This window comes from Lonchura striata, chromosome 2, assembly GCF_050655825.1.
Source record: "Lonchura striata isolate lonStrDom1 chromosome 2, ASM5065582v1, whole genome shotgun sequence".
In the NCBI taxonomy this organism is placed as follows: domain Eukaryota; kingdom Metazoa; phylum Chordata; class Aves; order Passeriformes; family Estrildidae; genus Lonchura; species Lonchura striata.
Window position 1 is genome coordinate 22,868,275 of NC_140704.1, and position 16,754 is coordinate 22,885,028.

General features: G+C 36.7%; 1 protein-coding gene across 8 annotated transcripts in view; it reads left to right on the top strand.

The window, feature by feature from the left end:
* Positions 1-16,754, top strand: part of CDK14 (cyclin dependent kinase 14) — a 314,718-nt gene that overhangs the window by 97,923 nt on the left and 200,041 nt on the right. For all 8 annotated transcript variants that reach the window (XM_085573088.1, XM_085573092.1, XM_085573090.1 and 5 more), the window contains one exon: positions 6,879-6,958. In XM_085573088.1, coding sequence (XP_085429214.1) covers positions 6,879-6,958 — 80 coding nt within the window. The remainder of the gene's footprint in view (positions 1-6,878; positions 6,959-16,754) is intronic.

A 16,754-nucleotide genomic window follows, 5' to 3' on the forward strand; every position in this document is an offset into this window, starting at 1 on the left:
GAATTAAAAAAGATTCCCTCAGTTAAAGAGCTGTGATCTGTGACTGCTGCTTGCACAGCATGTGCCTGTGTTTTGAGAGGCATGCCAGTGGTATCTCCACTGTGATCTCCATCTACTTCTTGACTGTCTATGTGATTTTTCACTGTACCTTTACCTTTTTTTGCGCCTTTACTGAATTGCATGTGCTCATAGTATTGCAAAAATGTGTAGAATTTGTAGCTATCAAGACATTTTGGCCTATTTTTCCTATCACAAAATTACATAATTTCAACTTACTCTTAATAAAACACTTGTTCTAATGAATTCTGATCCCTATATTTTTAAACTATTAATGTGATATCAGTAGAACACAGAGCAGAGCACAGTAGAAGCTAGTGCTGACAACAAGAGCTCAAAGGCTGCTGAGATAGGATAGGCCTTCCATCCAGGCACCTCTCCCATTTCAGTTCAAAATCTGAATTTTTTATCAAGGTTACTCCAACTTGTATCCAAAGATAAAATGTATTTTTTTAGGGAGCCTGGGCATTTGATATTTATCTCCATCAAAGCCAGTACCTTTTACTATTCACCTTAAAAATCAATAGGGAGTTCATGGTGCAGCGTGGAGAGAAATCATGCTCAGGCAGGCATCATGCTCTGCACTGGGGTTGTTTCCATGCTGTGTTATTCTTGAGGCAGCAGGGAATCTTTGAATAATCAGAGGGAGCTACCACTCTTTGTTACTGGCATGATGTATTGCAGTGTGTGCTATGAATATAGCTGACCATAATATTTCATAAATATATTTGTGGATGGCTGCTCACAAGAAAAGGGATGGCATGTGTATTTTGATTTTTATATTTATGATGCTGAAACCTTCACTGAAGATGGTTGAGAGGATTAATTGCTGTTCTGACTTTTGCTTTTGAAGTTGCAGAATTTCTTTGATTTGTCATGAAATCTCTTTGAATCTGATTGTATTTTATGCTCAATCTGTTGCAAGTACCATAAGCTTGCAATGGTCAAGCTACCATTTTCTAGTCATTCCCCAAGCTTTACTCTATGCCCATGTGAAGTGTTGTGTTCACAGGCTCCCTCATAAGTTTCATGTACAACACTCCAGCTCACAGGAAAGTTTTTCTTCATGTTATGGCCAATTGGTTTAGGCTGATATTTCAAAATTTCTCTGATTCATATTACCTTAATAACCTAAACTTTCTTAACCTTTATTTCCTGAAAATTGTGTGAAATTAGTGTTCTACAAATGAAATCTTCTTTTCATCTGAGCATAACAGATGGCTGGAAAAGGAATACATATTCATGGGTTACAAAAACACACTTTATGGTTACCAACTAGGCTTTCTTTCCCCCCCCCCCTCATTTTTTAACTTACTTCCATTTTTTAACTTACTTCCTTAACTGAATTTTGTAGGCAAGTTATGATATGGGATTATAAAATGTGTACATAAATGTTTTTTTTTTTAAAATCTAGCATTGTAAATCTTTAATAAAAATGGTAATTTAAAATTGAATTAGATAGGAAACTAATGGCAACTAGATGTTCAACTAAAATGCCAAATGGTGGAAAAAATTATTGAAGTAGAGTAAGTACTAAAATAAATTACTAGAATTCTAACTAGAAGATGAATCATTGACTATACCGATCACTTACTGAGTGAGTTTTTCAACATTTAAAATAAAGATTGGGATTTTTTTTTTCCATAGTTGAATATATAAAAAGAACATCACACTATATGTGCTGTGCTTCAACCTGCAAAGCAGTTTAAGGAGGTGAATTAGTATTATTATCTTGCATACCAGGGGACAAAACTGAAGAAAATAAGTCTATTATATTACTTACCCAGGACTGCCCTGGAAACTTGGTAGAAAAACTAGGATAGAATATAGTTATATTACATACATGTGTAGAGTTAGTGGATAGAACCTTATTGGCCATATATTCATGATTGGAATGGTAGGGAGAGTACTGAATTAATTTGCCAGCTGGCATTGTGCCCCATCGCATTTTCCAGTTTGCTGGTCAGTGGTGGCTCTCAGCAGATCCCCTGTGACTGTCAGTGTGCACACTTTTAAGAGGCCACCTTTTTTATAAGGGATATCTCTATGTTTGTTTTCAACTTCTCTGTCTGTGAGCACCAGTGGGGTGTGGAGGGATGTGAGGGGTGTGGAGGAGGATGGTGCTCAGCATTGCTTTGCCTGCTGCCCTTCCCAGGTGACTCCTGCCAGCATCCATAGGTCGAGTACAGCCCCTGTGCACAGATGAGCTGATGGGCAGTTTGAACTGATGTGAGCTGGGAGTAAACTCTTATCATACCTGCTCCTGTTCAAGTGAGGGCTGCCACACTGTTTGTACGAGACTGCCTTGACTCCTAAGTTCCAGTGACAGCACTAATTAATAATTTAAATCCTTCATCTCTCATGAAACTCTTTGATCTTCTGTTTTTTCAGCCCTAGTAAATGCCAGCATTATGAAGTATCTTTAATCCACTGGCTTCTACTAAGACAAGGTAACTTTTGTCTAGGATGAGGTTAAAAGATGGTGGGATTCAAAAAGAGAAATTCAGGACCTGTGTTAGTCCCTTGAGAATTTACGTGATAGGGCTTTAGCAGGACTGGGAGTGGCTTTTGTAAACTTGAAATATAAGTCCTTTTTAGTAAGAAAAATATAGTTTAAACCACGTTTACACTGAGCTGTCTTTTATGTTAATGATTAAAAGAAGTGTTTCCCTCAATGTGGAATTAGTTATTCGCTGGTAGAATAATCAGAGGTGACTAAACCTACAGTGAATGTGCCTCTGTCATGCTTCTTCAAAGGAAATTTCTGGCAGAGCCTGATTTCATTAGGCCCCCATAGTCTGTTTGGAGTTTTAGGAGTCTGTTTATGACACCTAAAATTAATATCCATACAGAGTAGATGCAATTAGATATTCTCAAGGTTTGATCATAAAACTTTGAGATTTTCCTGTCAATGAATATTTTACAATTGAAAGTTATTTTTCTTCATAAAAATTAATTTCTTGAAATTTGTATCACAAATTAGAGCATTGTCCCAATACCATCTACTGATTTTTCTTTACAGAAGTGTTCCCAGGCTTAGCACTTGCTCAAATTATGAGCTCAACCTCAACTTCAGCCAGTGGTAAAACTCAGTATTAAATAAACAGATTGAAATCAGAATTGGCAGATTTTATGTTAATTGACTCTTTTAAATGTGTATATTTAGACCATTTATGTCATCTAAATATATCTGAAGAACTTGAGAAAATAGTGTTATTGTACTGTTTTATTCTCTATGTGGCACCCATCAGCATTATCCCCAGTGAAGCCAATTAAATCATCATTTACTTTATATTCATCAATATTATATGTTCTTAATGACGCATTAAAGCATTAAATAATTTCCAATTTTCTCTACTTCCTCATAAATGGTCATTTTTAATAAATGTATTTATTTTGGTAGTGCTGATATATGCTGGTTTAGAAAATTCAGAATGACACATTATATTAGCATTTTTTGTAATATCTGGCTCATTTGTATTTTTTATAATATGTAGACTCTTACTTCCTGCTGCATAAAACAATTAGGACTAATTTTTCTTTTGCCTACATTGCATATATAGTCAGAAATTTATTAGAAAATTTTATAATGTTAAAATGAGGAATTTCCATAAATTGGAAAGCTGTCCATCAGCTGCAGGTGTTTTACCTAAACTAAAGTAGTTTTGTGTGATCATTAGAGAGGCTTTAGGACTTCTGTACTTTCTCTGAAGGTTTTTCAATGAGAAAGAGAAAACAAGTTAGTTTAGGAGGGAGGATGGCTTAGAAAATAGGAATTCTTTAGTCAATATTGTCCTTAATAGAAACTAATGAGGCAGTTGACAGGATGGGCATAAGATGATAAGTGTAATCTTTGACACAGTGATGTGTATTGTTTTGAGAAGGTGTGAAATTGTTTGCTTTGGACAGTGAGTAATAGAGGTGGTTTAATGAATCCTAGATGTTAAAAGAGTCAGTTGTGTTGCCTTTTCACTGTCTAAAAGGCAGTCTGCTTGTCAGTTTTTTACTTGTATTTGAAAATAATGAAAATACTGAGCATGCTTTGAAAGTTGTGGAAGACAAATGTAAAGCAGTATCTGGAAGGGGTTCTGTTAACCTTATCTGATCACTTGTGAAGTCTGCAGAGACAGGTATTGATAGGTTGCAGAGGTAATTTTACTCAGGTTTCCTTTTTTTCAGTGTTGTTTCTAAGGAAATTATCATACTATTTTGACATGGCATCACAAGTTTCAGAGTGTAATTTCCTGACATGGCTGGCTTGATCCCATGACACATTGCTTATCAGAAGGGGGACCCAGTTCTTATGTATTTGTTGGTGGATTTTTTTTGTTTTTTTTTCATGCCTTTATAATTTAAAAAAAAATATTATATAATTCTTATTGGAAGGGCCAGGCTTCTCCTATTTAAGCTGTCAAAGCAGTCACATTGTAAAGTCCAGCAGAAAATACAAGGCAGTGTCAGGAGTGTGTGGCAAGGATTAAGCAGGAAAAACCTATACTGTGAGGCAGCCCTTAGCTCATCTTTTCAGCATCATCTAACTGCATCCTGAGATTGCATCAGTGGGAGGATAATTAAAGGATGTGAATAAACACCCTGTCTCTTTAATTGATACTTCATAATCTCTCACATTTTGTATTCTCCTGTTTATAGAAAATTAAATGAAAAAAAAAGTATTTTAATGACTGGGTAGTTAATGAGAATTAAGAGGCTTGTATTATGGAAATTATAGATTTATATGTTGGAGATAAATTGTATTAAAGAGGAGAATAAAATCCCAGAGGAACAGTACTTGACATTAGTTTGATTATTTTGATAGTACTAAGAGTTGCCATGATGTCTGTCAAGATGATGACAGGTACCAATGACAAAGGGGCAATGATAACGAAAAAGCACAGCTCAGCTGCTATGTTTAATTGTGAATTCTTTGAAATTGGTTCCATACTATTGCCGTTTGTATTATATATTGCTTTTCATGAACCAATGGAATGTAGAACTTCAGATTTAAAAGAACATAAGCTACACAATGCTGCATGTTTTCTGTCTTTCTCTATGAAGAGACTCCATATCCCTGTTTCCTTAATGCCTCTTTGATCTGTTTTTTTCATTGTATTTTGCATTGCCTTCTCTGAACACAGCATCTGTCCTGGTCTTTATCTGCAAAATTATCTTACTTTTCTTACTTAAATTCCTCCTGCAGTTAGTTCATCTGTTGCAAAATATTCTATTTTTTCAGATATCTAAGTAATATGTATATGATAGGTAGGGTGGTGGATTGACAGAGGAACTGAAAATGACATATGTTTAAGAACTGCATGTCTGTCATCAGTCCGTCTGCTTTTAACATGGTTCATTCTCCTGTCTGAGCATGACACATGAAGTTACTTGAGGCAAGGCTTATCTTTTTCTGATGCCTTAAGTCCTGTTTGAATCCAAATAAAAAAATATGTAAGGTAATTTTAAGGAGAAATCCAGGAGAGTTAAGCTGATAATTTCCTTTCAACAGTGACTAGTGGCATGAGACTTGAACTGGTGCCAGCCTGAATATTATGAGTAATTGGAAGGTGATGAGTAAACCATCTTTTGATAACCAGGGTTTCTTAACTTGCTCAGAGTCATTGTGTAATGTTCTGTATAGGGCTAATGAGTTTTTGGTAATTATGAAAGAGGAATAATAGAAGAAACAAGACAGTAGCCATCCATCACTGAACTCACATAACTGCAAAAATTAAAAGCCCGAGGGAGAAGATGAATTCAGAGTTGGTGGTTTCCATATCACCTTGCTTTGAAAATGTAATACATTTTCTGGGCCATCCCTCTTGTAGTACAGTAGAGAATTGCCTCCATGACTACAGGAGTGTAAAGGCTCCTATGTGTCCTTGAGCTTTGTGGCTGTAAAGGCTAATTTTGCTTTTACAGAAATAAATCTTAATTATAATAACAACAATATTTTTTTTTTAACTGTATTATATCTTTTTGGTAATTTATCCTCACCATTCCTTGTTGTATATAGGGACAAAAGTCTCATGGTATGAGTTTGTTCTTGAAGAGGGTAATGGATATCAGCTTTGTTCCATTTTTGTGAGATTTTATTTGGTTAAACTGAACCAACTGGATTTCTTTACAAGACCTGGAATGTAACGCATGTGTGGTGAAATTTTGAATGCTAAAAATGAAACAAGACAAATAGATTTTACACTAAAATGACCTGTTAAGAACTTTTGTCTCTAGAACAAATGAGAGTTATTATAACCTAAAAGTAGCCTGGGCCATGTAGTCAAGAATATGCCGCAAGGGCAATCCTGCCCTAGTGGGAAATGGCCAGAATTACCTAAAAATTATTTCATTACACAAACTTCGTAGCTTTTTGAAGGCTATAATAATGTGTATAATGCAGTGGAAGGAGGTAATCAGTGTAAATCTGGATATACTGCACGTGAAGTGATTGATAAAAACCATATGCCTTTTTCTTTGAACAGTTTGATCAAATAATGAACAGATATTTTATAATGAAATTTTAAAATATGTTACTTCTTAACGAAGCTTCAGTAACAAAGCTGTAGTAGAAAGGAAACAGACTGACTCACAGAAAACTGAGATAATTTCTTGGATTACATCTGAGTGTGCAAATATAAAGTTGACATTATGGAAGCTATGAAGTGCTTCTTACAGTGCTGTAGATGAATCACTGGCATTGACAGGAAGAAGTTGAATAAGTACTATCCTGCTATGATAGGAAATAAGTTCTATTATAAGAAATACTGTGTCTACTATAATTTTAGTTTTTCAAAATTTCTCCTTCCTCTCCCCTCTTTCTCTTTCAGGGTAAATGGGAAGCTGGTGGCATTGAAGGTGATTAGATTACAAGAAGAGGAAGGAACCCCATTTACTGCTATCAGGGAAGGTATGCACTCACATTTAGTGATTATATATGTGGTGGCTTTTTTTTTTTTTTTTTTTTTGTAATTGCATTGTGCTTCTTATTTCTGTGCCATGCTGTAGTGAATAGCTTGAGAATTCAAATTACATGGTTACGTTCTCAGTAGGAAGAAACTTTGGTGCTTCAAAAACAAAGCCTCTGGTGTGGGAGTTCTTGTTAAAGAATGCAGCTCCGCCTGTGCTTTGGCTCCTGTTAGATTTACTATACCCCGAGTACTGGAGAGCATGTTTAAGGTGGGTGTGAGAAGCCACTCAGGAAGATGAGGGAGCTGTGTAAGATGCGCTCCTCGCCCGCAGGCAGCACCTAGGATGAAGGGAGATGTGTTTTTTCAGATATATATGCAGCATGAAGCAATGACAAGCATTTCTTGATAAAGGCAATCAAAAGATCATGGAGCAAAACTGCAGGCACTTTTGAAGCTGTGTGTAGTTTGCAACTAGCTTGTGTTTGTTTTTCCTACCCCATGGACTCTAAGTTGTATGGCCTGGGAATGATTCTTATCTATTGTGCTTGAAGATGCATGTTAAACTTTCTGCTCCACTCCTTTATCCTTCCTTGTCAGCCTCTCCTGGTCCCTGGTGACGGCTGCTTTATCTGAGTCTGTCTGTACTGAGCTCCTGTACAGAAATTGCTGGATATGCCTTCTTTGTGTGGTCCTTCTCTCTTAGAAGGTGCTACAAATGAGCCTTGGTAGAGAAATAATAAACAATTTACCATCACAGCACTGATTCAGACTCAGCTGAAATTGGTAATGAACTAAAGAGATGAAGCTCTTACATCTTTTAGGGAGCTCTTAAAATTATGCTATCAACCTAATTCCCAGGGTGAGATGAGCCAGGGAGGTACTAGAACATCAGCCCTCACAGGGTCCACAGTTGGAGGACTTCATGATCATGAGAGCCCAGGCACAGCAGCTGTAGCTCCCCTGTGCCTTGCTCTTGCAGCCATCTGTCTGCTGTATGTCTGTCCGTACAATGAGCCCATTCTGGAGTGGGCTGGGGAATCAACCCCCATGTTTCATGTGATTGACACCCTGAAGTTAGAAGTCGCTAAACTACTGTGGATTTCCATCCCAGGACTGTGCATTTTAAAGGTGGCTCTTTCACAAAGGAGGGAAACTGTGGGTGGCCAATTTATGAAGGAATTTCCACAGTTCTTCTCTACTGATTGAATGATCTGACACATTTATTCATAACAATATCTATTTTATGTGTGAGCTGTCTGTCCCTGCAGCTGTGCTGTGATAACAAGGTGTGCAGAGGGTTACGGGTGCAGCTTTCAATAACTGTGATGCTGAGTTAAAGTTATAACAATCTGTTATAACAGTTTCAAATATGTTTATTGTTCTTCAGGTTTATAGTTGGTATGGTACTGACTTAATGAGAGAATAGTAAATATGGCTTTCTTGTGCCTTTTTAGTGACACTTAAAAGGTTTTTTAATGTGAGCTTGGTCTAGATGAAAGTTTATGGCACAGTAGCTGTCAAATGCAGTATAGCCCATTTTTCTTCATAAATAGTGTGTTGTTTGAGCTCAGTATACAGAAGTATTCCTTAGGGACAGAGGTTTTTCCCCACTTGATATATTAAAAAAATTATTAAGGCACACTTGCATGAAAATACTTCTCACACTGTCATTGGAACATTTTCTTTTTAGCTGTGCTACAATACTTCAACCAATACTGTGGTTGAAGCCAGTTAAAACCGTGGTGCTATAATATTAGTAGAATAAAGGTCTTGTCTACAAAAGCTTTTGAAGTTTATAATTAATACCAATTTAACTGTGTGGTGTCTCATTGATTATGACAGGACTGTGTGCATCCATTATATTTTTAAGTCTTCATCTAAGCTGAGACTAGATCCAAAGAGTATAAGGATAATAAAAAAGCTTTTTCTCCACTCTTGTAGACTCTTGGTTAGGTGGGTTCACGTTTGGTTTGTAGGTTGTTTGTGAAACATTTTTCTGGTTAATTACAATGTTGTATGTTTTATGTCATGTAGACATCACACATACCTCATAAGTAAGATGGGAAGGGGAAAACTCTCTATTTATTTAGGCTTTGACTTTTCTGTTGTTGGTTTTGATTTTGTCAGAAACAAATATTAGGACCAGAAAAGTAACATTACAAATGTAATGTTCAGAAGGTGACCTCAGTGATGTTGTGCAGGCCTGTAGAATTTGATAGGAACGCTACGGCCACTACAGCCATGGGCTTCACTAGCAGGAGCTTAGGAAGCTGTTCCTTTCCTCTTGGTAGCATATAATCCATCTTGGACGTGTTGAATTCTGTAATGGTTCCATGGCTGCTGTCAGCTACAAGGGTGGGGAGAAAAAAAAGGAAAAAATAAACGCTTCTCTGAGCTCTTGAGATTATCTGATAAGTTTGATATGGAAAAGCAGTAAGAATGGGACACTGTGGTAAGCAGTTTTCTCTTGATCTTTGATGACTAATTGAGGGCTCCAGTGCCATAATTTAGGCTGGGACAACTAAAACAAGGACAAATACCACCGAAGATGAGATCAACTTCTAATTTCAGTTATCTGAGGAATAGTGTTCCCCTAATGGAAAAATGAATATATGATGATATGAGCAAAAGGTCTGTTGGAGGGCATTTCTTTCCAAACTCTTTAATAATGGAGAAACCAGGCAAATGTCATCTTGGCTTGCTCCTTATTTTCTAATTTTCCAACAATGCAAGGCAAAGTCAAACAGAAGTCTAGTTAGTTGCAAATTAAAACTACTGTTAGAAAATGGTACTGTTAGAATGGTATTGTTTACCATTTCTAATGGCTCTTTGAGTAAAGCAGTGAGAAAAAACAGCATTTCTACTCGGTGCTTCTGAGGGGGATGCTGTGTGATGTTAATTTGGGGGAAGTTACAGGCTGAAATCCTAAGCAGTGGTCATGCTGAGGGAATGTTATAGCTGCCTATGAACAGGGAAGCATATTGTTACTGTTGTGACAGCAGCAGAATGAAGTTCAAAGTAATACAAAGCTACAAAGGAAAAAGACTAAAAGAAGTGGGAAAATGAAGGAGACAAATATAGAATGTATGACTGTAGAGACAAGCACTAAGTTGGTTGAAACAGTAAGTGGAAGGAAAAGTGAAAAAAAATCTCCAACTGAACAAAAAAGCCAGTAAAACTGTGTAAGGAAAATCATAGTTAATTTTAAGGCCTAGGAGAGCTTTAGCTGAAGCTTCCATTAAAACTTATAAAGTAAGTCTGCTTTTACAGCAGATAGGGGTTTGTGTCTTCTACCATCAAAGTTACATAGGTTTAAATGAAAATAGGTGAATGTGGCATATTTATTGGTGCAGTTCAGCTCACTATTGAATTTCTAGAACAAAATTTAGAAGTAGCCTGTGCTAAATGTTCTTTCAACTTGGCCTGAGTTAGATGTGCCAACTTACTGTATGCAGTTTATAGGATGTTCCTCTCTGAATATAATTCACTTAGTCTGAGGTAATCTAATTTACTTTTGAAGAGTCCAAGGTAAAAAAAAAAGGAAAAAACAAGAAAAAAGCATAATGGATTTGGTGTATATACTTGAGTGGGATAAATCTGTGAGATTTTCTGATAACATTTATGTGAGTGATTCAGGCCACCATATTACTGTTGTGGGCTAAGTTTGCCTCCAACAGTGATATCTGAGATACTGTGGAGTCTGATAGTCATTTACAATCTATTTTCTCATTTAAAATAAACTTGGTAGTAACAGATTAGCAAATTATTTGTTTTCTGTGTTAGTGCAGTTGTGGTTTATACTTCTACTGTAATGTTCATTATCAACTGTTCAGGATCAGACTTGAAGTATTATTAAACCCATGGCAGCCAGGAGAAAGTTTCACTGGCCTTAACTTTTATCTCAGATATTTCATTCTCTTAATTTCCTTTAGAATCATATGTTCACCTAGGCTGAATACTGAACTGTGTGGTAAATTCTAATTCTGGAAGCAGATTGATTTACTGTTCTGTAGTTATCTTTTTTTCATTCTGGATAATAATATGGCTTATATCCAGCATGACAAATATTTTGCTTTTTGGATACATATATAGACAAACATCTCTTGGCTTTATCAGCACCTTGCTTCTGAGGTTAACTTGCTTACTGTGTTCTTTTCTTGGGTAACAAAATTCTTTCTTCCCCATCCCAAGCATGAAAACTTTTTTGCAATTGTTTCTATTTTTCCACCCTTGAAAATATTGCCATTTACTACAGCAATAAAACTCTAGTCCAGGGTTTTAGTATATTGAAATGTTTCATTTCTCATAGGTCTAGATGTGTTTCAAAGCATCATCCAGTTTTGTAGCTGTTTTTGTACTTTGTCATTTAAATGCCATGATTGGGCAACTTTCAGTTTGGTTTTCTTTTTATTAATTACTGTATTTGTATGTTGTAATTTATATGTATTTGTACCAATTTGTGTGTCACATTTAAAGGTGCTCATGTGACAGGGTTTACGTCTTTGATTTGACAGTTTCTCTGATACTGCTTTTCCGTCTACTTCAATGTCAAAGGCTGTGGGCTTAATGCCACATATGGATAGCAGCATGCAGAAATACAGACAAATGCTCTGGAAGCATCTGCTGTTTTGCATTATAAAACTACAAAGAATACAGGAATTGCTTAATGATTATTTTTTAATTTTTAAAGAGCAGTTTGGCATACATATTGAGTAAGTTTTTTTTTTTTTGTGAGCTGGGGGAGAACACAGTGCATCTGTGTGCCAATATAAAGAGATATTAAGAGATGCTTAACTATGGACCACAGAACATCTTTGTAAGTCTTCAAAGTTTTGAGCCTTTGCGTCCTTCTGTCATGGTGTGTAGCAGGAGTGATTCAAGAGGAGGCTGGCAAGATGATTAGAGGGATAAAGGGGATAGCTTTCCTATGAGGAAAGGCTGAGAGAATTCAATTTATTCAGTCTGGAAAAGGGAAGGCTTAGGAGTTACCTATTTGCAGCCTTCTAGTACCTGAAGATGCCTACAAGAAAGACAGAGAGGGACTTTTAACAAGAGCATGTGGTGACAGGACACAGGGAAATGGCTTTAAACTGACAAAGAGTAGATATTAGGAAGAATTTCTTTACTGTGAGGGTTGTGAGGTATTAGAACGGGTTGCCCAGCAAAATTATGGCTGTCCCATCCCTGGAAATGTTCAAGGCCAGTTTGAATGAGGCTCTGAGCAACCTGGTCTAGTGAAAGGTGTCCCTGCCTATGCCAGGGGGTTGGAACTTGATCTTTAAAGTCTCTTCTGACTAAGACCATTCTATGATTGTTACAGAAACAAAAAATAAAACCTGAAACAGTTTCTAAGAAAGAAATGAGAATTCACATTTATTCCCCAGGATTTATATATTTTATATTATATATGTATGTTATATATTATAATATATTTTCTATTTTATAATTTATAATAGATTATCCTCAGGATATATATTTATACCAGACAGCCTCCTCTAAGATGGGAGGTTTCTTGAGGCTTCCCTTTCTGAAATTGTCAGGCTGTAAGTGATAAATCTTTACAAAACTTTTATCTGTAGAAAATCAAGGTGAATAACTGCTAAGAAAAGAATACAGGGAAGATCAGGAGTTTGCCAAGAGAAAGCTCTTACCTGAGTGAATGTGTAATTTATTGCCTGGTGTTCCTAACTGCTGCACAGTGGAAAACAGTGATTGGTGTTAACAATGCTGCAAGTGATGTAAAGTAGCTGAGCTTTTATATTATCCTGGAGAAATAGCAGAGTCTATACCTGTAACATCTAAGGGAGAGCTCCAGAAAATTGTATTTTGACTCAGTAGGTATAATTCTTGTGACCTCATCCTGAATTATGACCTGAGTTATTGCAGGCACTCCCTAGCTCAGTGATATATAGCCTAATGGTCTTTTCAACACTGAAGTCAACAAATGACCTCATGGCACTGGTGGGATGACTCACGGTCATAAGCCTCCTATTTGTTGTATTAGAGTAGGTCTGGAAGATTGTATGGCATGAGTCAAGGTCACAGTGAAACAATATCTGTCTATATTTTTTGAAGAGTCATTGGTTGATATACTGGTAGAAGGTAAACATGAAAATTGCAGTGAAAATCCTGTCTTCATCTTCCAGTAAAGATTTTTTTTTTAAAATTGGAAGTTAAATCATCCACTTACAGAAAGTAAATCTATTAATTTTATTTAGGGTTGGTTTGGGTGTTTTTTTGTTGTGGGTTCTTTTTTTCCTAATAAGGAAGCTTGACAACTGCTTTCTTTTTAGTGATAAGAGTTTGGAGGACTTTCAGATTTCCTTTACAAAGCCCAGTCAAGAAATTTGAATTTCCATAATTGAAATGCTTAACAGCTTCATATATATCTGGCTCAACAAGCCTCAGGGAACTTCAAGAGATTATATTTAAGATTATGGAGATGTAGCTATTCTGAGCGTGTGTGTCACAAGAATTACTATAGGGGGTTTGTGTCTAGGGTTTAGAGCCTGAGGATGAGCTCACTCTCCCCAAAAGCCACATTGCTTTGGAAGAGTTAAGTTAAAAAAGAAAAGGACAGTAGCTTGGCTGTAGCTTGGGGAGCTTTTTCATGGCCTACAGAGTTGGCAGAGCTGGTGCTTCTACAGGCTAAATAGCAACGGCTCAATTAGCTGTAAAGTCCCTGCAAAGCCAGTTGGGCTTGGAGTCATAACAGCTTTGTTTTTCAGTGTTGTTAAAAATAAAACATGCAAGCCAAGGACCTCTAGGACACTGTGTCATTGTATATTTAAGGTCAAGAATATTCAAAACTAAAGAAACTCCAGCAATTTTTATTTCTCTGTCTGGTCCTTTTCTCTTATGGTCACCCTGCAGCCTTACCCAAACTGTTGGTTTCCTTGAGTTAAAAGAGTTTTCAAATTAAGACAGACTGGACTTCAAAAACTACAGTACATTTGGAAAAGGATGTTCCTGGGACCTTTCTCATTAAATTAAGTCAACTTTTAAAATCCAAGACTTTTGGAAGTTACTTATTAAATAGCATTTCATATTTCAGAGAAGTGTATACTATTTCTTCTTGAACATTAATAATAGAAAAATTGCTTTTAAATTCTGGAGGTTTTTTCCTGAATGCTTTTTTTTATTGCTCAGATTTTCAGCTATGTTTAATTTATGCTTTCTCCTGCATGTGCAGTTGTGTATGTCTACAAGAAGTGTGTTAGATCTTTGGCAATGTGATGTGGAGCTTGGAAGCAACAGGAGTTTCATCTTTACTCTTTTTTCCCTCCTGCTGTTCTCTCCAACCCTGGCTGCTAATTGTTTTTTTACTGAGAGTACTCATTTGCTTTTCTCTGAAAGCAGTTGGACTGGCTGGCTGAAGCAGGTGAACTGAATTCCTTGTCATCTAAGGTGAACGTGGGAGATCTGATAGTTTTCTAGTCTCATATACAGTGCAAGTTATGGTGTTATTTTATCCTGCTTTTTAGTGTGTCCAAATTACACTGTGCTACTTACTTCTTTTTGGTGGGACACATAGGGTGGTCAGAAATGGTAGATTGAAAAAGTCTGTCCTGTTTGTTTCTTTGTACTTGACTATTCACAGACTGAACATAGTATTTCCTTTTCCCCCCTTTTTAACCATCTAACAAATTAGCCATTTTCTCAATTAGAAAACCTTCAGGAGAGCTGGGATTACATAAATATAGCATAAATTTTGGTGTTTCCCTTTGAGAATCATGTTATAAATTTTAAAATCTATAATGAACTGCTATCATCTAGGAAAAGTGTCGTGCTTTTCTGAGAAGTACAAATGCAAATTCCATATTATCCAGTTTCATAGAACTAGATTTGTTTCACAGAATATTCCATCCCCTCTGTCCTCCTCCCATTCCCCCTCCAACATTTTATCTGTGGCCTGCTGAGGTGGAACACGACTGTATCAATTGAATCTTTATTCAGTACTTTTGATGTTCAGGCTGTGACCTTCTTCTGACTTTTGTTCTTGAGCACAGTTCTAGCAAGAAAATGGGGTGACACTTTAAAGATTATTTATTTTTAATATGGTCATTTTGCTGTCAAGAATTCTTTCTTCATCCTTGTCATGTTAGCTTAATGGCAGACCTTTCAGGTTCTGCCCTACTTCTACTGAAGAAGTTGTCCGTGCATCCTCATTGCTCATGTGGAGAGTGTTGGAAAAGGGATCTTGTGCCAGTTCCAGAGCTGGACTGTTGCAAATCCATTAGTTCACAAGTGCTACTGAACCCTTCTTAGTATGGCTTTTGCTTACAGTTTCCTTTGCCCTAAGTTTCAGGGCTCTCTGACTTGGCTTTTTGCCCCTGGGGCTTTCTGGATAGAGCAGATTTCTTCTGCTCAAAAACTGTTTCTTCTCTTCCCTATTTAATGCAGAAGTTGGAACTGTTGCCTTATAGATTCTGGTCTGCTGCTCTCGTTGTCCCTGGTAGTATGACAAGAAGGGTAGAAAACACATGCCAATCACAGAATTTGGAGAATAGAAGAAGGCTGGCAATTCTTTCTTCGTATATAATGGTAATATGCATCTATAAGTCATACAGAGCCCTTATACAGCCCTCATGGCTTTCTTGTTTGAGTGGAAGTTGTTGAGAGTCTGTCTGCTGTATGTAAATTTAATGTCCTCTTCCAGCACATTCTGCCACCAAAAAAAAGTAGAGCTAAATTAAAATTCTCCAAGTAGCATTAGTTTTTACCTTGTGACCATATCCCAGATGGAGCAGATTGAATTGGTAGTACAGAAACCAGCTTCTTAATATGAGTGGAGGTGCTAGCAAGTGATGTCATGTTTCAAGTGAAACTGCTTGGGGACCCTCAGGTACCCACCCAAGCGCCAGTATCTTCCATGGCCACCTGGTGAAATTAAAATTTGATATCTCTGATGTTGAGGCAAAGAAACGTCTCCTGAACCTGGCTAGTTCTAATTGTTTTTTCATTGCCATATCTCCCTTTTGCAGAAGGGATAATCTAGACAACAATATAATGTTGAAATGCCTTATGATGAAAGTTGCGACTTCAAATCTGCACAAAGACATTTGTCTTTGTCAAGATCTCTGTGTGTGGTTTTCCATTGCTGTGTCCTGGATTTCAAAAATACCAAAGCAAGGTGGCAATTCTGTGTTTGAACCAGTTCGATCAGCTTCAGTTTTATCCATGGTCTTTTTTACGTGTAAAACTAGTAGATGACTGTGGTATCTCAGCAGAATTGGTTTCAACTTTGGGTAAAGTCCAAAATAAAAACTTTAGAAAGTTGTCTGTTTTCTTTGTGTTACAGCTCTCCCCATTGAAGGAGATACACCACTACATGTATGGAAAGAAGTGTATGTGTGTTGTGCGTTCATGTGTCTCCTGTATGTTTTTAAGACTTAGAAAAAAAATTAATCCTGTCCCCCAAAGAGCAAAACCTCTGTGAAGGGTCACATACTGCCTTTGATCAACCCAGAGAATGTTTAATGTGAGTTGGTCATGTACCCAGGTCTGGATAAAGTAAAAATGCTTCCTGTGAAAGTTATCCATCTTCTTCAAAAGTCATGTCTGAGACATGTCACCATCTTCTTGCTACTGAATTCAGTCATCATTTATAAACATCATCAGAACAGTTTTGTGACTTTCTAACACAGAAAGTTCATGAATGAATTATCCTAATTCTCTTGATGTGTATAAATAATTTAAAAATTTGTCTTGGTTCTTCAGACACGAACGTAGCAATAAAGATGTGCATGTGCTTCTGCTGGATCCACAACAATGTCTTTGTTTTCAATGCTTTTG